This window comes from Salarias fasciatus, chromosome 19 (assembly GCF_902148845.1).
Source record: "Salarias fasciatus chromosome 19, fSalaFa1.1, whole genome shotgun sequence".
NCBI classification, from domain to species: Eukaryota; Metazoa; Chordata; class Actinopteri; order Blenniiformes; family Blenniidae; genus Salarias; species Salarias fasciatus.
The window spans coordinates 25,336,801-25,356,948 of NC_043763.1; the positions used below are offsets into that span (position 1 = coordinate 25,336,801).

Here is a 20,148-nt window from a genome sequence, read left to right on the forward strand (position 1 = left end):
TCTAACCGTGATTGGTCGAGGGGCATTCGTTGCGTGTTCTTGTGGGAGGGGCTTAACTTGCATAAGGGCGTGATGTCAGAGAAAACAGGACAGGATTGGCTGTGCTGGGTTTCAAATCACCATCTTAGATGGGTCAAATCGCCATCTTGCTTAGGTAAACCTAAGCAAGATGGCGGAGATGCAGAATCCTGCCTACAGCACCTTTAATGCATAGACGAGTATTTGTGGATAATTATTATTAGTTAAAGAGCAAAACTTCTTTCTTAAAGATGCATTAAGGAGTTTCATGCGAAACAACGGCCCCTGCAGGCCTTGGGCGTAACTGCAGCTTAGTGAAACGCTCGTGCCTGTGGTTTGCGTCCACAAAGAAAAAATTCAGAAGATGAATGGCTGGACATCTGTAAAGTTCAAACAAGCAGTTCACTTCCAGTCCAGGTCACTGGAGGGAAATCACCTGGAAGTACTTCATTTTTTTATCACTCCAAAAATTAACCAGATTCAGAAAGATCAGCCAGATGATGGAAGGTGCTGCAGAGAGTGGAAATGTTCATGCAGGTCATTTCCATATTTTCTGGGATTGTCCAGTTATACCATCCTGTTGTAGAGATGAAGTGGAGGAAATTAAATCAACTGGAGGCTTTGAGATTAAATTTGATTTTGCTCAGTCTGTCCTGGTAATATTTCTCCCACAATCAGCATCATTGATAAATATGTGAGTTGCAAGTAAAAAAGCTGTCAGATGAAGATCCTCAGTGGATTATTGATATTATAAGTGAAATATATGATATAGAAAACCTGACTTTCTCCTTGAACCTCTGCATGGACCAGTTCAACACATACTGGAAGACACGGACGACTCATCGGGAATGATTGGACCTTCGTCACATCAGGGTGTGGATGACAGCCACCGGGTCGGGCCTGACTTTGAGGAATTAGAGTAGAAATTTTGAAATTTAAAGATTCAAGAAGTCAGCTCATTTTAAAATCCCAACAAGCCAAACAATTACTTCAGTGTGGAGAAAAAAACTCTGAATTGAGCTGGACCGCCACGGCCCAAAGGCGTCCATGTCCTCTCCTGACTTCAGGTTGGGCTCCTCCCCTCTCAGGTGTGACCTCTGACCAATCAGAGCTGAGCTGGATCCACAGGACGAGAGGGAAACGAGCTCAGTACACTGAATGAACCGGCGTCTTGAAGCTTCCTCCAGTGTTGTGGAAGAGCCTGGACCAGAACGGCTCCTGATCCAGGATCTAACGTCACGGAGCGACGCCCACTGCTCCAACCCCGACAGGAGAAATGACGCTCTCGCAGGTCACCCACCTCGCTGCCTTCCCGCTGCCCACACATGCTAGCGTTCCCGCTCATGATTAGCCTGTGAACGCAGCACACAGCGGTTTGTCCTGTGGCATCATAATGATTAAGAGTGGTTCCCGGATTTGTTTGAGTTGGTGAGGATTTGAGCCGTGTGCCTCGATTAAGGGGTTAAATTCGTTTGTGGTGTTGCAGCCGAACAAGCCTGCCACTGTTTCTCCTCCAGAGTTATGAATGACTGAGCCTCCACTTCTGATCCTGTCAACTAAAGATGGAGGAATCTCTCTGATCTCGCAGGTTTATGCTGATTAGCTGGTAAGAACCTGGATTTCTGGGTAATAGAGACAGAATTAAGGAATAAAACACACAAAGCACGCAATGTTTAAAGGAAGCACTTTACCATCTGGAGGAATGAAAGCCAGGGGAGAAAGTCACGGAGTGGATACCACCCAAACGTACGACGAAGTCAGGTGACTGGCGCCGACTCACCTCCGGCAGATCGGTGTACCTGAGCTGCATCGGCTCAGACGCGAGCAGAGAGACTCAGACTGAACACAAAGCTTCATTCAGCAGGATGCTGGGGGCCGAATCCCTTCAAGCTACCTGCAGACTGGACCCAGCTGGAACAGTCCGGCCTGGTCTGGACGTCCAGGATCCGCTTCTTCCTCAGACGTCGTCATAAATCCACGCTGAGCAGCTGATCATGAAATGTACTGAAGTGTTTAATGGACAAATCAGAAAAGCCAAGATACTGGCGTAAAGAAAGCAGCTCTGGACAGCGACAGCCGGCCTTCAGCGTTTCTGCCCACTTGTGCTGAAAGCGCCTCTTATTCAGAGGGAAGCGTCCAGACGCAGTCAGTGTCGTTGCCTTTCATTACCTTCAGTGATGTTGTATGTGTTCAAGCTGTTGCTTTGTTGTGCCGGACGCATTTGTCCCACAGCGTGGACGATCCAGCAGAGGGAGGCCACTTAGAGACTTGCTTTCATCGCTCCCATTACTCAAAGCCACGGTGGAAAACAGGAGCTAATATCCAGCACAATGGCGCGCTGTTTTGGTGGCGCGGGGCGGGATGGTGAGAGGCGCCATTTACGTCTGTTTCCAGCGGGCCGCCGTCCTTCCCAGGGGGAACAGGTGGGTTTTCGATGCGTCCTCTCAATGCTTCAGCACGCACCGGGAGACGGCGCCGCCGACTGGACGGCGCACTTCAAATGTTTTTAATCAGCCGGTAATAGTGGCTTTGTGTCCCCGATCGGCTTCATTTGCGTCCCCAGCGAGCAGCAGAAGGGCGATTATGTCCCATCACGCCACCCATCGACGCTACGCCGGCTCGGCAGGGGGGCCGGGCTCCACATTTCAACACAAAAACATTTTGTTTCAGTGCTAATTACATGGCAGGCAAAGGCAGATGCCCCCCCCCCCCCCCCCCCCCCCCCCCCCTAGTGGGTGACAGTTATTGACAATCAGCCCGTGTCTAGCCAAAATACGCCGGCGGCGGAGGAATCAGCCTCCTCCAACATAAACATGGCTTCAAATGTGGCAGATTTTACCTTGACGACTGTAACTATGTTCAACAAATTAGTCCCTGAATCCCCGGCTGTTTACACTCCTCCAAATGAAAGAGATTTCCTTTCTTCATCACTGACAGGCCAGATCCTTCAGATTTGGAATTTTGTTTTCACTCCTGCGGTCGTGAACGGGCACGGCTGAAGACATCCACTCCAACATGCCAGTCTCACAGTGTGTGTGTGTGTGTGTGTGTGTGTGTGTGTCTGTTGATTTATTTTATTTTAAGATTAGTTCAGGTTATGGTTATGGAGTAAAATCTGTTTCAGTAAACGGTAGTTACAGCAGAGTTCTGGGTGAGTCTGCAGGAAATGAACAGCAGTCGATACCATGTGTGCGTTTCTGTCTGTTTATGTGTTTAGTGTGAACTGAAATCCGGTTTCTTCGTCCCTCTGTGGAGGAAAAGAGCAAATTCCTTCACAGAAAACCTGAGAATTAGGGGAGAACCTGTTTCAGTGATAAACTCAGGTCAACGCAAGACCAGTATCAGGGTGATTCCAGGAGACAGAGGTGCTCAGTGTGAGTGTGTGTGTGTGTGTGTGTGTGTGTGTGTGTGTGTGTGTGTGTGTGTGTGTGTGTGTGTGTGTGTGTGTGTGTGTGTGTGTGTGTGTGTGTGTGTGAAGCCAGGATCAAAGATGGACACATTCAGTCAGTGTCTTTTCCTGTTGACTGATTCTCAATCTTCTGTGAAAATGGTTGGAAGGGTCAGCGCCTGGCAGTGACCCCCAGCGCCTGGCAGTGACCCCCAGCGCCTGCCAGTGACCCCCAGCGCCTGCCAGTGACCCCCAGCGCCTGCCAGTGACCCCGAGCCCTCCGAGTGTCAGACGTCTGCATCCGACACTCCAACATGGCGGCTGGTCGTCACATCCCGCACATCAAAGCCGCTCAAGTCCAAGCACAAGCCAATCAGAGCTCTCGGCCAATCAGAGCCCAGCCACTCAGAGCTCAGCCAATCGGAGTGCAGCAGCAGCGGCGAGCCGGTTCTCCACTGAGAAGACGAGACTCCCCGGTCCGGCAGGTGACCCGTTTTCTGGACTCTGGGTCGGAAACAGAACCGTTCCACTGCACGTCTTCTGCTGGGCTCCTGGAAATCTGCTGATTCATGCCTGCTTCCTCCGTTGGTATTGATTTTTACACAACTTAAACAGAAAAAAACAAAAACTTAAATAATTGTAAAAAATGTAGGAAAGATCAACTGTTGCTAATCTGTGAGTGAAAAATGAAAACGTATTTAATGTGACCGCTGTGCCTCTCAAGAGCTTCTCGTCTTCAGAACCATCATTTCCCTGAATTTAACATCAAGAGTCGACGGCGTTACTTCCTCTTACTGATTTCATTTTCTTCACAATTACTGCTGCATACCGTAGCTTGCAAGAATCAATTCTTTATGTCTTTTTTAATTAAACAGAAATAAGTATGTTTGTTTTTTGATGTTGTTTTTTTTCCACACACACTTCGCACTGTTCCCAGCATCAGTGTGGAATATTCCTTTTGCTCTTTTCAGACGAACAAGTCATTTTAATGAGCGTACCCATACATTACCCCACAGAGTGAATTAAATAAGGCAACATTTCGGCTCAAGGTGTTTCGAAATCGTCGTCAAACCTGGACTGAGACGAGGAATAATGAAGCAGACGCTCAAGAGGAGGGCTGGACGCGCAGCGGCCCGATCCGCCTTCATTCAGGCATTGACAGCTTCCAATATAGATTAATCTTCCTTAGCACTGACAGCTGCTTTAAACCCTGGAGGCTGACACACACACACACACACACACACACACACACACACACACACACACACACACACACACACGCGGTGTCAGCCTGTCAGAGGATCAGTTGAGCCTCAGATCTCATGCCTCCAGTGGGACGGCGGCGCTCTGCAGCAGGCGGGAGTGCAGGTGGTCCCCGGTTCTGCCAAAGCGATCTGAATCTGAATCTGAGTAAATTACAGCGTCTGAAAACCTCACTTTCTCGACATGTCGGGGCGAGGCTCGCGCTCACACACCGCCCTGCCTCTCGCTCTCTTTGTGCTCTGCTCCTCTCTTGGTTTTCCCTCGTTTCTCGCCGCCTGCATTTGCATTTCTCTGTCTCATTTAAAGTCTTATGTTATCATGTTCGCCTGAGAAAGGTCTCCTTTTTTAGAATTTGTATCGACGTCTGCTCCGCGGAACAAACCAAGCAGCTGGGAGCGACGAGGATGAGATGTTAACTGTTCCTCTGTGATCCTGCTGCATCCGTTCTGATGGGATGTAGAGAGAACAGACATGCAACAAGTGCTTCAACAGAACAGATCGATGGAGCTCAAAACACAAACAAAATAACATTTTCACTACATTTCACCGTCTCTTTGGACTGATATGCTCTTCACGTAGAATCTTCTAATTTATCTGACCTATTTTTGTACCTGATTTTAACGATTTTGTTCCTGTTTTTTAGCTTTTTTTGTTGAAAGTTTTGAAATTTTAGCCATTTCACCTCTTTTTAAACAGTTTTCTGTGCTTTTTCTTGCCATATTTAATTTTCTTAAGTTAGAAGTTGGAGACATTTCAGGTTTTTTTAGGCTGTTCAATCATTTTTGTTTTTCATTTCTTATGGTTTTTGCTTTTTTTCCATAATTTTACTATAACTTTTTTTAATCCCTTTTCAACCAAGAGTGACGAATCATATAATAATTTAAAAACAAGTGAAATGTTTATTCACGTATCATGTCGTGAAGGCCGCTACAGAGGGACTGAAGAGCCACATGTGGCTCCAGAGCCACAGGTTGAACACCCCTGCTTTACATGGACGTGTGTTAATCGATGCATTCATTTGAAGCGTCTTCAGGTGTTCATGGTGGGTGCTTCTAATCTAATCTGTTGGTTTTCTGAAAGGTTTTATTCCATTTTAGAATGTTGCTGCGTAAACCTGGAACTTGAAAAACCAGATGTTTTGACCTGGAACGCCGTCGCGTCAGCGGGCCGTGAAACAGCCGTAAATTCCCACCTTGCTTTCCGGTTATTGACGTCTTGAACGGTTTGTCTTCCGTTGAAGATCTCTAGAGGTCAGTGGGGTCACTGGAGGTCGCTGTTTCTGGGTAAACGACGCCTCGGTTAGCGTTAGCTAGCTGCTAACCTCCAGGCTAAGCGGCTCTGGCTCCTGTCTACAAGCTGCCTGGTGTCCGTTTTCTCAGTAAAGGTTCAGATGCTTCTTCTCTCCGGATGAGAGTTGCTGTCTGGCAGCTCTGCAGTGCCGCCTAGTGGCCGGAGGCTGCATGACAGCGAAGCCACTGAGCTCTGGCCTGGTTTAGCTAACTAGCGTTTCAGGAGCAGGACACAGTGGAGAAATGTTTTCATCTCGACACCAACCTCAAACCTTCGTCTCAGAACTGAACTTTATTAACTTCAGTTTCCCAAAACAGTTTGACTTTCTCAGAATGAGGAAGGTTCTCAGTTCTGCCTCCTCTGACCTCCTCACGTTATTCTCAAACTTGCTTATTTAGAGATTAATATCGAGCCGCCGGCTGTAATTACACACACATCCCCGAGTGTCTTCTTGAGAACGTGTTCGGAGAACCGTCTTTGTGGGAACGTGAGCCGGCGGTTTGTGGGACTGTCGCGCGTTCTCAGCCCGTTCTCTGGGTGTACAAACAAACCCAGCGCTGGAGCGCAGATGGGGACAAAAGCCCGGCTTACGGGCGAGGCGAGGAGGAGTCGGGCGGATCAAGGAGCGATGTGGGAAAGGTGGAATCTCCCCGCTGATCCTCCTGGGACAAACACCAGGAGGGAAGAAGTGTCAGATTTACGGGATTCAGAGTTCTCCTGGGAAACGTGGAGGTTTTGACGCACTCGCCGTTTGACTTTCACACACATTTTACTGGGAAAAATAAAGAGGCTGAGCGCCGGCAAACACTTTTCACACATCTGGGCGTCCATGAGAAAACAAGACGCCGGGCTTCACACACACTCGGAGGCAGATTCCAACACGAAGAGTCGCAGGATTCTTTGAAGGTGGAACAGCCGCCACGCTGAAGGCGTGTGATCGTTCAAATCCACGAAAATACCGATTGACAGGCAGTGAAAGATCAGAGGAGTCTGCCCCTCATGGGACAGTACCGCACAGTCACACATTCACACAGTCACACAGTCACACAGTCACACAGTCACACATCCACACATGCAACAGTTTGACGTTTCTGTGTCTCTGCATGCGTTATTTGGATAATTCACAGCTACATAAAATACCAATACTGATACCACTTATTAAGAAATTGTGCTGAAATTCGAAGGTGTGATTTTTGAATAGACTTGATGTTTCAGCAGAAACTGGTTCATGTGGCGCTTTTAGCAGCTTCAGTTTCTTTCATTCATTGGATTCACTGTTTTATTTTTTTATTTTTATTTTCAGTTTCATCAGTTTTGGCCCAAAGCCTGCTGCTTCGACTCGAACTCCTGGGTGGAAAAAGACAGAAGCTCAACAGAAAAAAGTGTTTGTGAAATGAACACATTCATGTTCGCCTTTTTCTCTCGTTTGCGGCGGCGTTTCGATAACTGTTGGTGCAGCTGGCTGTTTTTCACGTCAGTGGATTCAGCTTTTGGTGGGAAAATTGAAACATATTCTCAAACAAGAATGAAAATGTTAAATCTGGTGTGCGTTTTGTGAAGTGTGGTGTTCCTCCTCTTCAGTTTCACTGCCAACATGTGACTGTTTCACTGCATGACAACAGAAAGAAGAAACATCGTCTGATTTCTGAGTTATTTATTCAAATACAGGGTTAATAATACCATGACAGTAGAGCATAAAAGTCTCTCTGTTACCTTATTTCTTCCATAGTTTCAGTCATTATTCACACATGCAGGCAAACATTCAGTCCTGCTGGCTTTTATTTAACGACGAGACATTTGAATTTGTCTGAATTCCGTTTCTACAATCAAAAAGGAGTTAATTTATGGTGTTTTCCACTTTCCCCCCCTTCTGACCTCCTCATGAAGCGCTCCTGGATTGAAAGCCCCATAATTACGTCTTACGGTCCCGTATTTGACGAAAGCCGAGAGCGTTTCCCCCGAGCGGCGATCCGGGCCGCCGGACCGCCGCTCCGGGAGAAACGCGACCCTCGGAGTGTGACGATGGCGGAGCTGTGAGACCCCGGCCTGCGCCGAGCAGAGAGATTAGAGAGATTACAGTTAAAGAGTATCTGGTCCCGTGGAGCCCCTCCCAAACACAAGCTCCCATCAGATGGGCCCGGACCCCACGGAGGAAACAGCGGAGATTAGGTGCGTTTAGCGGTAATCCCCCCCTGCTGGAGCTCCGCCAGCGGAGCAGAAGACCACCGCTCGACTGGAGAGACAAAGACAAACTCACAGAGAGACAGACTTTCTGACCAGGTTTGGGACTTTACCGGCGTTAATGAGGATTCGGGCCGTTTGGCTGCAGTTTGACTTTATTAGGAAGAATTCAGTCGAACCGAAACTCCTCTTCATCATCTGGAGATACGGGAGCTCCGGGTCTCACTTCTCAATCTGATCTGTTCTGTCTCTGTTCCGGGTCTATCTAGAACCTGGATCACCGTCAGCGGCAGGAACAGACCCACGGACGATGGACGGGTTCGCATTTCCATGACAACGTCTCGAAAACCATGTCCAAGAAAAACACTGAAAACCATGTAGTCTTCATGTCCTGCCGCTAGCTGTAGCTGTGGCACACACACACACACACACACACACACACACACACACTACAGAGAACAACACACTAGAAACACCAAACAGCCCGTATTAGACTGGAATCAGGATTATCGAGGACGTTTCAGTTTAAGACTAAGAAACCAACACGGTCTGGATTCATGTTTCACCTCCAAAAAAACCTGGATTGATATGGACCGGGACTAGAACTGAGACCAGGACTGGGACCAGGAGAATCTGGACTGGGACCGCTGTCGTTTGAACCAAAATGCTCCAGATGTTTTGTTTTTTCACTTAAAATCTTCCTTCCATTCACAGCAGAACCGCTGAATTCACGCACTGAGGATTTCAGACAAGAAGAAAAAAAAAACTTTTTTAGACCTGGGGGTTTTAACGAAGTGGGCCGGCCCAGAAGGGGGGTCTGAAACCAAACTGAGTCTCATTAGGAGGGTGAGTTCGTCAAAACCTGAAAGCAAAATGCCAAACATGAAGAGCAGCAGCGTTCGGTCCAGATTGGTCTGAAGAGGCGGAATGTGAGCGGCTGTCGACTCGCTCCTCCTCTGGCCTTTAATGAAACGTCTGCATTCTGGATGTCGGCGCAGCAGAGACTGGAAGAGGGAGAAGAGAACGAATGAGGAAGAAAACAAAGTGACTGAAGGAGTGATTGACAGAGGAAAAAAAGAAGGGAAGAAGAAAACCTGCCAGACGACTGACAAGCTCACTGACTCAGTGTCTGAGAATGAGAGAGAGGGAGAGAGAGAGAGAGAGAGGGAGAGACAGAGGGAGAGACAGAGGGAGAGACAGAGGGAGAGAGGGGGGAGAGAGGGAGAGAGAGGGAGAGTGAGAGACAGAGGGAGAGACAGAGGGAGAGAGGGGGGAGAGAGGGAGAGTGAGAGGGAGAGACAGAGGGAGAGAGGGGGAGAGAGGGAGAGAGAGAGACAGAGAGAGAGTGAGGGAGAGAGAGACAGAGAGAGAGTGAGGGAGAGAGAGACAGAGAGAGTGAGGGAGAGAGAGGGGGAGAGAGAGACAGAGGGGGGAGACAGTGAGAGAGAGAGAGGGAGAGAGACAGAGAGAGAGTGAGGGAGAGAGAGACAGAGAGAGTGAGGGAGAGAGAGGGGGAGAGAGAGGGGGAGAGAGGGCGAGAGAGAGACAGAGGGGGGAGAGAGTGAGAGAGAGAGAGAGAGAGAGAGAGAGAGAGAGAGAGAGAGAGAGAGAGAGAGAGAGGTAACATAGAGTTGAAGATGACTCTGTTCTCTCACCTCTGATAACTGGTTTGGTGCCAGACCACACACATTGATGAACACACACACACACACACACACACACACACACACCCTGAGGGACCGTCTTGTTGATTCATGTCACACACACACACACACACTCGCTCAAAGCTCTAGTAGTAAGTCTGATTTATACAACAACATGAACTCTGAGCAGAATCTGACCAGACGACAGGTTCCCTCCCAGAATTCATCACTCCATCACTCCACCTCTCCATCACTCCACCTCTCCATCACTCCACCTCTCCATCACTCCATCACTCCACCAGTCCATCACTCCATCCGGAGCACAGCAGGATGAGGCCTGGTTTTGGAACCTTCCAGATCTCACAGTTCTGACTAAAACCCAGGATGTGATTAAACAGCGACTGGCTGTGGAGTGAAAGCAGGACGCTGCACTGCTGTTTCTCTATCATCAGTCAGACTTACTGTCTTTACTGTTTGCTGTTTTGTGTTTAAAGATGAGATAAAGCGACAGAACAGAACAGGTGATTCTCCTTTCTGCTCCCTTTCTTTCAGGAAACTGAGTTCAGTTCTGCTTGAACTGGTTTGTCTTTATCGTTACAGTGGATGTAACATCGGTGTCAGTATGTTTTCCAGGACACTGCAGGCTTAATAAACTCCACCATAACTAAACAACAAGCTAACGTCGACCCTCCAGCTTGACATCTTCACCTCCAGATGTAAATACACAGCAGAGGGACGAGGAGCACCACACACACTTCACACTGATATGAACTCACGTGCTGAACGTCCTCTGCCGCTCCAGTCTCTCTCTCTCTCTTTAAAGCGTATTTGATGGAGTACGCTGAAGAGATGACGCCATGAAAGTGAAGGGATGAATTCCGTCTCTTTGGAGGTTGTTGTTTGGTGAATGACTCACAGATGCTGGATGTTTGTCTTCACAGTCAAACTCTTTGGATCCAAATTGACTCATCATCCTCATGCAGGTGGATACAGATGCTTTGTCGGCTTTAACCTGTAATTTTTAATGATTATCTACTTTCCAACTAGTAATTGTCAGAATATGAGTCAGGAGTTAACGGGGGCCGGGGGGCAAACTGCAATACAGGGATCAAATTGAAGAAATTCATCCTCATTGCAGAAATGCCATTACCAGCAGGTCCAATCAAAAAGGAACTAACATCTAGAAAGTGTTAAATTGGTCATAATTGGCTTGTTTCAACGTAAACAGGAGCACTGACAGAAATGAGTCACTGGTTTGAAGAAGAAAACCTCACCTGAACTCCCAGTGAAATGTTGAACTTTAGCAGTGATTCCTGTTTCCGCCTGCAGGGGGCAGTGCAGCCTCAATGTTGAGAAGTGTGAGTGTGTGGCAGACCTCATCTTCCTGCACTGGAACAGGAGGAAGTGACCTCCAAGCTCTCGTTTCCTGGGCAGCGGCCTGAAAGGCGCCGCGTCCTGAACGCAGAACCGTGCGGCTCGCGATCCGGTCAGACGGGAATCTGGTCAAAATATCCTCTGAAAAAGAAAAAACACAGTGAACTCTGAAACCAGACACAGACATGCATCCTCCTGTGAAAATCACAAGCTGAACACCGATCTACCTCATGTTATTGGCCGGAGACAAGTGTCAGGAATGACCTCAACGTGGACGACGAAGTGGGAGAACATCCACAGGCAGATGGAGAACATGCAAACTCTGGGGCCTCATTTATAAATGCTGCTTTACGCTCAAAACAGGCCCTGAAAGTGGCGTCAGCCGCTTCCTGTGCCGAGCTCGGTATTTAAAGACAAATGTGTTGACGTGAGAATGAGGCGCCGCTATGCTAACGTTAGCTCTGGAGCAGCGCCGGAGAACCCGGCGGCGCAGAGCGTGAGAGAAGAACCGAAGCCAGCCGCTTCATCGGTTTGCTTTTTTTGCCATGCGCCAGTTTTGGGTGTTCGTCTGTATTCTACGCCATGTGTTAACAATGAGGCCCCTGCTTGTGGGACGAACAGGGCCGACCGCTACTCCACCGTGCCACATGGCGCCGGGAACCCAGGAACCGTGGAGAGGTTCCCCACTGAGGACTGGTCTTTCATTCTGGGGGTTCGTTCCCAGAGTCACTGGACTCTTACTTTTAGAAAATACTCCAACTCAGTGGAAATACTGAACAGTGCAACTTTTCGGCAATGCTCCGAGTCCGTCTCTATGGAAACGTGGGAAATGCAACCGTCTGAAGCGCTGCTAGCTAACCGGTGTTCTGCACATTTTTCATTTTTATTTATTTGATTTTATTACAGCCTTTATTTGACCTTCATTGACCTTTTTTAAATCTTTATTTTACCTTTATTTTTACCATGCTCTGGAGATGTTGTCTCGTAAACCAGCCCCGCCCACTCCTCATCCACATTTGTATTTTGGAGTTGGGCTCAGTCTGGGTCTGAGCCCCATAGAAGGGGATTTCACTCAGTTGTGAAACAACCGAGCCAATCAGCGTTGCCGCTTTTTGTTTTCGAATGTTTTTTGGCAAATTCCAGTGGTTAAACCGGAAGTGACGCTATCGCTGCGAGTAGCGGACTTTAACTTTAACCATCGTCTGAAAGCTGCAATCAGTAAAGTTAGAGCCAAAATACCAAGAATTACAACAATCAAGCAAGAGCAAGAGTCTGCCTGGTGAGGTTCTGACAGGAAAAGCCGTTTTTGCGTGTCTCTGCGTGTAGAGAAGCCAGAGCTAAAGAGCTAATGCTAACCCTTAGAGAAGCTAACGCATTTTGATGACGTATTTGTTTTAAAGCGCTGATTGGCTGAAGTACCTGTCAGTCAGAGGAGTAACCGACGCCCCCTGCAAGAAGTTTCTATGGGCTCCCATCCAGACTGAGCCCAACTCCAAAATCCAAATCTGGATGAGGAGTGGGCGGGGCTGGTTTCCGAGGCTGCTGGAGATGGACAGTCAGAACAATGTTCTCTCCAGAGTGTCATGACTCCCGGTTCAGAGTTTGATAGTCGCTGTAACAACAGTCCGGCTTGGTGTCCTGTCCATATGAATTTCTGTTCTTCATAATGTTTAGAGCGTATTGTTCTCTCTGTTCTCCTTTATTAATGTTAAGAGCGTTTTTGTCTTGAATCGTTGTGTAAACGGAGCCTAAATAATCAATGTCATGCTTTGTGTGATTGATTAGAGTTGAAGTAGAATCCTGTCCTGAAACACTTCACCCATATTGAAGTTTTCTGCCAATACACTTTGTGTGAATGTTTAATTAGTTTTTTTTATTTTAGGTTGCGGCTCATCACACTGTATGCAGCACATTATTGTACGAAGAGAATAAAGAGAACAAACTGTCTTAAAATCAAATCAAACATAGTAAAAGACACTGTAAAAACAGTTAATCAGTGTTATCAATGCATAAGTGGCCCTTTAATGTTCCCAACACTTTACCAATAACACAGTGAAATGATGATTCTGTCATCCAACTCATGCAACGATGTAATAACTGTAATAAAGTTCAGTTTAACAAACAGGCTCATTTTGTGCCTCAACTGTAAGAAAAACAATGTCTGCTGGTGTGATTCCAGTTTTCCTGCTTCGTTTACGGGAAGAAAACAGTGTTCTCTTCCTGTGGGTGTTGTGTTCAGGTGCGTGAGGTTAATGGGGGTGGGGGTGGGGGGGTGGGGGGGGTTGAGGGGGGCATTATCCTGCTGTTATGCAATCTTCAGTTGGGGCAATGCTCCGAGTTATAAACAAAAATGTTGATGTCTCAACTTCTGTGCGTGTGTGTGTGTGTGTGTGTGTGTGTGTGTGTGTGTGTGTGTGTGTGTGTGTGTGTGTGTGTGCGCACGCTGACAGTTTGCTGTCAGGTCCGGTGTTTCCGATGGAAAGTCTCATGGAGCAGATAAAGCTGCTTTCCGGTGTTTCTGTTCCAGGAAGGTGGGGACGGGACGTCTCACTCTGCTGCCTGATTTACGTTTCCCCTCTCAATGGAGGAAGCCTTTAAAACGGCGCCCTCGCTGCTGCATGGCCAGTCGAAGTGTCGCCATGTTGTCGGGGAGAGACGAGCTGCTGGGCGCCGCTCTGGTCATCGTCGCTCTCGTTTCGCAGAGTGAGTCGGTTTCCTTCTCCACTGTTTCCTTCCACTCCTGTTTTTAACGCTTTCTGTCTTCGACGGTCCCAGGCGACGCCATCATCGGCGGCAGAGAGGCGGCGCCGCACTCTCGGCCCTACATGGCGTCCATCCAGGCGCCGGAAGGGGAGAACATGAAGCACGAGTGTGGAGGCTTCGTGGTGGCCGAGCAGTGGGTGATGACTGCCGTTCACTGCCTGCCGACCGGGTGAGGCCGAACAAATGACGAAAATTAGCTTTTAATTCTAAAGGTATTGATTATGCAACCATGATGCGTTCCAGTATAAACTTGAGGTTAGGGTTAACCCTGAGGGAGGGGGAAACTGAGGAGCCGCCCATGGCGGGGGAGAAACTGCTTTGGACAGGGAGGATGTTTTTACCGACGAGGAGGAGTTCTGCTTCGTCACTGCTCAGCTTGAGGATTGAGGTGAGCCAGGAAGTGGGGAGGCAGGATGGGGGGAGGGGGGTGGGTTCAGTCGAGAGGCAGAGCTGGGTGTCATCAGCAAAGCAGTGAAAGTGGATTTAAAAATACTGCCAAGTGAGAGATAGACCATGAAGAGGAGGGGCCCCAGGATGGAGCCCTGAGGTACGCCTGAAGTGACTGGAGGGCTGTGAAGAGCATCTGCTGGCAGGCACACTCAGGATTCCACCTGAAATGTTCTGGCTCAGCGTTTGTGTTTTCACAGAGCAAACGGGAGGAAGGTGGTGCTGGGCGTCCATTCGCTGAGCGAGCCGGAAGAAACCAAGCAAACCTTCGACATCCTGGAGCTTCACAACCACCCCGACTTCCTGGAGTCCAACTACGACAACGACATCGCTTTAATTAAGGTAAAGAGTGTTTGTCCTGCTGTCTCAGAGCGGGAGTCAGACGGTCCTCCGTCTCCCGCCTGCAGCTGGATCGGCCCTTCAACGCCTCCGAGGCCGTGGCGGCGGTGGGCTTCCTGCGAGCCGGCGGCGCCAATCCCGACACCGACGCGGAGGTGGAGGCCGCCGGCTGGGGGTCCTTGGACAACCTGGGGTCCAGACCGGACCGGCTCCGGGAGGTGGTGATGGACGTGGTCAACCCGGCCCGCTGCCGGCGCAGCGACTACTTCGGCAGGAAGTTCACCGCCAACATGATCTGCGCTCACAAGCTGTGTCCGGAGCCGTGCGCCCAGCCGCACAAGAAGGAGGACACCTGCGACGTGAGTGCGACCGCTGCCGGGCCACGCCCACTTCCTGATGGCCGCAGGTCAAAGTGGCGTTTCTCACTCGGACGTGTTCCTGCTTCTCTTCCTGTGGGGTCTCCAGGGCGACTCCGGGGGGCCGCTGCTCTTTAACGGCATCGCGGTGGGCATCACCTCCAACGGGGGGAAGAAGTGCGGCCAGGTGAAAAAACCCGGAATCTACACCATCGTGTCGCACTACACCGAGTGGATCGACGGCATCATGAACCCGCAGCCGGCGGCGACTCCGGAAACCAGCCAGTGAACTCCAGGCTGACCCTGACCCTGACCCTGACCCTGACTCCTGACTCCTGACCCCTGACCCCTGACCCTGACCCCTGACGCTGACCCTGATATGGAGGCCCGAGCTGTTAAATCAGCCCAGTTCTGATCAGTATTCATGATAAGAGCACACACTGGCACTTTTCCATTTATTCAAAATGTAATCCAAGAAAATAACAATAAAACCTTTGATTAACAATAAATGTACAAAAAAAATCCCTCTGTGCTGTTTTAGTGTTTTATTTCTTTCTCTCCTTTCTTTCAGTTCTGACTATTAAAAAGAAGCCGAGGCAAACATTATTAATTGTCGTTCTTTATTTGACTTCTGTTAGCAGGCAGCTGTTTCAGCATCATGTAGAAGACGGGAAACGGGACCAAACCAGCAGGATCATTTCAGAATATTGATTCTTATAATTGATCCAAAAGCAGATCTGGTGATATCTGGAGAATCAGCCTCGGCTGAGTCACTGAGGATGATTCATCAAGCTGTTTGCGTGTCTGTTATTGTTTACTCTCTCTCTTGACATGGCAGACACACATTAATCCAGGTAAACAAACACATTTTACATCGTTTATCACTAAATTCATTCAAATCCAGCTGGTTCTGATGGGATGTCTTCTTCGTGTTCTCCCTTCATACACTCTGCAAACGTGGAACAGACTCACAAAGAATCATAAAAAACAACCATAACTCTTCAATCTTAAGTCATTACAGCGTCAATCTGACATGTTTTGATTCAGGAACCGTCCCTTCTTATCACTGTGTTCCTTCACAGGGTTATTGACCAATAAAGTGAGAAATCAGTGAAACAAATCTGAAAACCTGTCAGTCTTCATACCGACGGAGTTCAGCTGAACACAGTGAGCATCTGAATCATGAAGAGAAGAAAGGTTAAAAAAAAAGAAAGAAAAATACCCCTCGATGTTCTCAGCTGATTAGCTCAGTTTGGAAAATCCCCAACACCAAAATATAAAAAAACTATGCATTGATTGAGTTGTTTTAGTAAAATATAAAGAGCATGGTTCCTCTGGATCTACAGTGATTGGATGTTTTTAAAGATCAGTTTAGTTCTAAAGTTTTGAACTTTGTGAAGTAGTTGAGTCCAAATGAAGAAACCTGAACTGCCATGTAGTTTAATCAATATCTAAAATGAAGCATAAAGAGTCAGTGAAGAGGTATTATTTATTACACACCTGTTAAATGAACTGGTTCAAGTCTCTTCTACCCCAAACATGCATGCTTATCTTTTCAGTGTAGGTCGGTAATATGTCTGATTGGGACAGGGTTTTCTGTGAGTCAAACACTTGAAGCGACTGTCAAATATAAGAGGTTTGTATTTATCTGCTGAAGCTGGTTTATTTGTATTTTTAGCTTCGGTGTTTCTCTGAGTTTTCATTCCAGCAGCATGAAGGCTTCAGAAACCAGCCGAACATGCAGATGTGATGCGCAGACATTTGACGGAGACGGTTCGAACATCACAGTAAACTGACGTTTCTTTAAAATGCTGCTTCTCAAAGTCCCATGAAGCCTCAGCAGGAAGTGCTGTCTGCGTTCGGGGAGGAGCAGGAGGAAGAAACCGAGGAGGCCGGAGATCTGAGGCAGGAACCGGCCCAGGGTGACAGACTGGATGGAAAACTTAAAGGTATTAAAATCTAGCAGTACTTACCATCTGTGACCACTAGATGTCAGTGTGTGACCACAGGACGCTGCTACAGTACTGCAGAGTAACTTCCATTACTGCCGGGTTCGACTGACTGAATTTAACCGACAGTGCAGCTACATCTGTACATGGGAAAACAAATGCAGCTTATCTATGTCTTCCGTCCCTCGTCATCACACCCGTTTTGACAGATGTGAGGTTTTTGGGGTAATTTTCTCTGTTAAACACCTGAAACATTTCTGTCTCCATGAAAACATGATCAGGTCTACAGAATATTAAACTCTTAAGGTCAACCTCGTCTCATGATCACCGTCGCTTTACATTTGGACCAAGATGCTAATCAGAAGGCTGTGAGTGGAGCATTAATCTTACAGTAGCAGCGTGTCTTTAAGGACACAAAGAAGTTGACTTGACTTGAATCATTCGGGCTGAATTCTGGTTAGATTTGTACTGATTTTTGAAATTAAATCCCATCATACAGGTTTTTGTCAGAGATTGAGGAACAGATTAAGCATCTCTCAGTAAAGAGTTTCCTTCCATTCCTCCCTCCTTCCTCTCTTCGATCTCTTTGCTCCGTTCCTTCAACTCCTGGGGAGGAAACCTCCTGGTGGTGTAGGGGTTTCCTCCATGAGCGGCCACCAGCTTGTTGATTCCCAGAAGCAGATCTTTCACCTGAGGATAGCTCAAAGCATTGTGGGACTTTGAAACATTCAGCTCGTAATAGCGGCTGCCGCACTTCCGGACGAGATCCCGCAGCGCCGGATGAGCCCCGGCCACGTAGTCGTCGATCCACCGCGGTCTGTGCCGGCCGCCTTCGGCCTGGACGAAGAGGACGACGGCGTGCTCGGCGAACTCCCGTCCGAAGAGCCTCTGCAGGTGACCCAGCATGTCGCTCTCGCCCTGCGTGAAGCGGCCCACCTGCAGCACCAGCAGGAAGACGTGCGGGCCGGGCAGGGCCAGCGCCAGGCAGTCCTTCACCAGCTCCACGTCCTCCACCCCGTCCTCGTCCCACAGCTCCGGAGTGTCCACCAGGATGAGCCGCCGCCCCGCCGCGCACACCTCCTTCCTCTGGCAGCGCGCCGTGGGAGGGGCCCCGTCCGGGGCCGGGCCCGCCGCCCAGTACCGACCCCCCGCCCGCTGCAGGAGGAGGTCCAGAGCGGAAGACTTCCCGCTGCCGGAGAGACCCAGCAGGACCACCGACGTCTTCTGGGACTCCTCATCTGAAGCACAACCACAAGTTCACTCTCAATCTGTTCACGGGACGACGCCTCGAGAGAAAACACATCGATCTGAAAACTGCATCTGTTTACATGGAAACGGCAGAAACACTGAAAATGATGTAGTTCTCATGTTGGTCCACTAGATGGTGCTGTTTGCTTGTGTAATGAAACCACACAGAGAACGAGACACTCTCAACATTAGCAATGGAGAGCTCAGGCATTCATATGGACAGAACACCAAGTTGGACTGTTATTACAGTGACTGTCAACTCTAAAACCACCAAGTCCAGGAGGATCTGGACTGGAATCAGGACCAGGACCAGGAGAATCTGGACCAGAACCAGGACCAGCAGCACACGAGGGTTGTGTTTTCCCTCATTTCTATGGAGACGAAGTGGGAGCATTTTGTAAAAGTTGTGTTTCCAGTGGCTCCGAGTCCCGAAACAGTAAATATTTTTGATTTTCAAACTGTGGTGTAAACGGTGCCTTAGCGACTGTCTTTACCTTTTCAGAGTTTGTCTTTAAAAGCACCGATATGTGCTAATTTCTTATTTAAAGGAGATGCTGTGGATGGAAACGTTCTCATATTGATGACATACTATCTTAGATGTGACTGTAAATGTTTGACGTGACTCTCACGTTCTTCCCGTTACAGGTCAGGTTCTGTTGTCATTGGCCCACCGAGACAGTTTGAGTGTGTTGTTGGTGTGAAGCGGCGCTCACCAGCAGGGGGCGTCCTCTGCAGCTGCACGGTGAGGCTGTGGAAGGCCTCCTCCAGGCTCTGCCTCCGGCTCTCGTGCTCCTTCCTGTCGGCCTCGTCCCTCCGCCTCTCGTCGGCCTGCTTGGCCTTCAGCTCCTGCACGTCCCTGGCTCTGCGGGCCTCCCGCTGCTCGGCCAGCTGTCTGAAGGCGCGCTCGCTCTCCCGCGCCTGTTCCAGCTTCTGTCTCAGGATCTCCACGGCCTGGTCTTCGCCGCTCCGCCGCTTGGCCGCGCTGAGCATGGATTCGGTGTAGCCGCCGGAGCCGTTCTCCCTCGCCATGTCGTCGACCGTCCGGACGAGCGCGCGCAGTCCGTCGACCACGGCGGGCGGCGCCACTCTGCAGTATCGGCCGTCGCACGCTCTGATCAGATCCAGCAGGTCGTCGTCCAGCTGGTCCACGACCTGAGCGTCCTCCACCGACAGGACGACCAGGCGTCTGAGCGCCTCGGCTCCGCAGCACGTCTGCAGGGCCTCCAGGACCCTGCTCTCCGTCTGGGTGTACGCTCCGCCCCGGATCAGCAGCAGGAACACACCGATCCCGTCCGGGCGGGACCCCAAGCAGCCGTGGAGCGCCCGGCCGAAGTCTTCCACCGGCACGTCCGGGCGCAGCTCTGCCCGGCGCAGGCTGATGGAGCGGCCCTCGAAACTCAGATCACACCGCTGGTCCGATCCCAGCGAGGTGACGGCGAGCTGCCGGCCCGGGTCTGTCCCGCCGTCCTGCAGCAGGGACCGCAGAGCGGACCACGGCTCCACCGCGGAGAGGACCACCATCAGCTCCCTGGAGCTGGCTGCGCTGTCTGCAACACAACACAAACATGTGGCTCCATCAAGACACAACCCAAGCCAGGCGTTCGCACCGAGCACGCAGTGGATGAGCGGCGCTCACCGTGGGACATGTTGCTCCGGTCTGCTCCGACGCTCGAGCCCGACGAGGAAAACCACCAAACTGGATTCTCTGCTTCTGAAACGGCCACTATATGGAGGGTGAGGGCGCTTCCTGGTGACAAGCGTTCAGGTGGAACGCAAAGCAAATGCATTCAGCGATACCATCGAGGTGGAAGCGCCTCTTCCTCATGCCTGACTCAAACACTCTGGAGGCCTTTGCCTTGTTCTTCCCTTTCAGACAAGCTTCAGTGACC

At 49.5% G+C, this 20,148-nt stretch overlaps 2 protein-coding genes across 2 annotated transcripts; one reads left to right on the forward strand and one right to left on the reverse strand.

Moving 5' to 3' along the window:
- The first annotated feature begins 13,706 nt into the window (after positions 1–13,706).
- Positions 13,707–15,640, forward strand: cfd (complement factor D (adipsin)). Its single transcript, XM_030116831.1, has 5 exons — positions 13,707–13,860; positions 13,933–14,089; positions 14,568–14,709; positions 14,775–15,065; positions 15,172–15,640. Exons 1-5 carry the CDS (start codon positions 13,776–13,778, stop codon positions 15,349–15,351), a joined length of 855 nt encoding a protein of 284 aa, XP_029972691.1. The 5' UTR covers positions 13,707–13,775; the 3' UTR covers positions 15,352–15,640.
- On the reverse strand, positions 15,569–20,041 carry LOC115406664 (uncharacterized). The gene is made up of 3 exons (XM_030116829.1): positions 19,896–20,041; positions 18,973–19,806; positions 15,569–18,249 (listed from the first exon to the last, which is right to left on the reverse strand). The coding sequence occupies exons 1-3, from the start codon at positions 19,903–19,905 to the stop codon at positions 17,537–17,539; spliced, it is 1,557 nt and encodes a 518-aa protein (XP_029972689.1). The 5' UTR covers positions 19,906–20,041; the 3' UTR covers positions 15,569–17,536.
- Between the last annotated feature and the right edge of the window lie 107 nt (positions 20,042–20,148).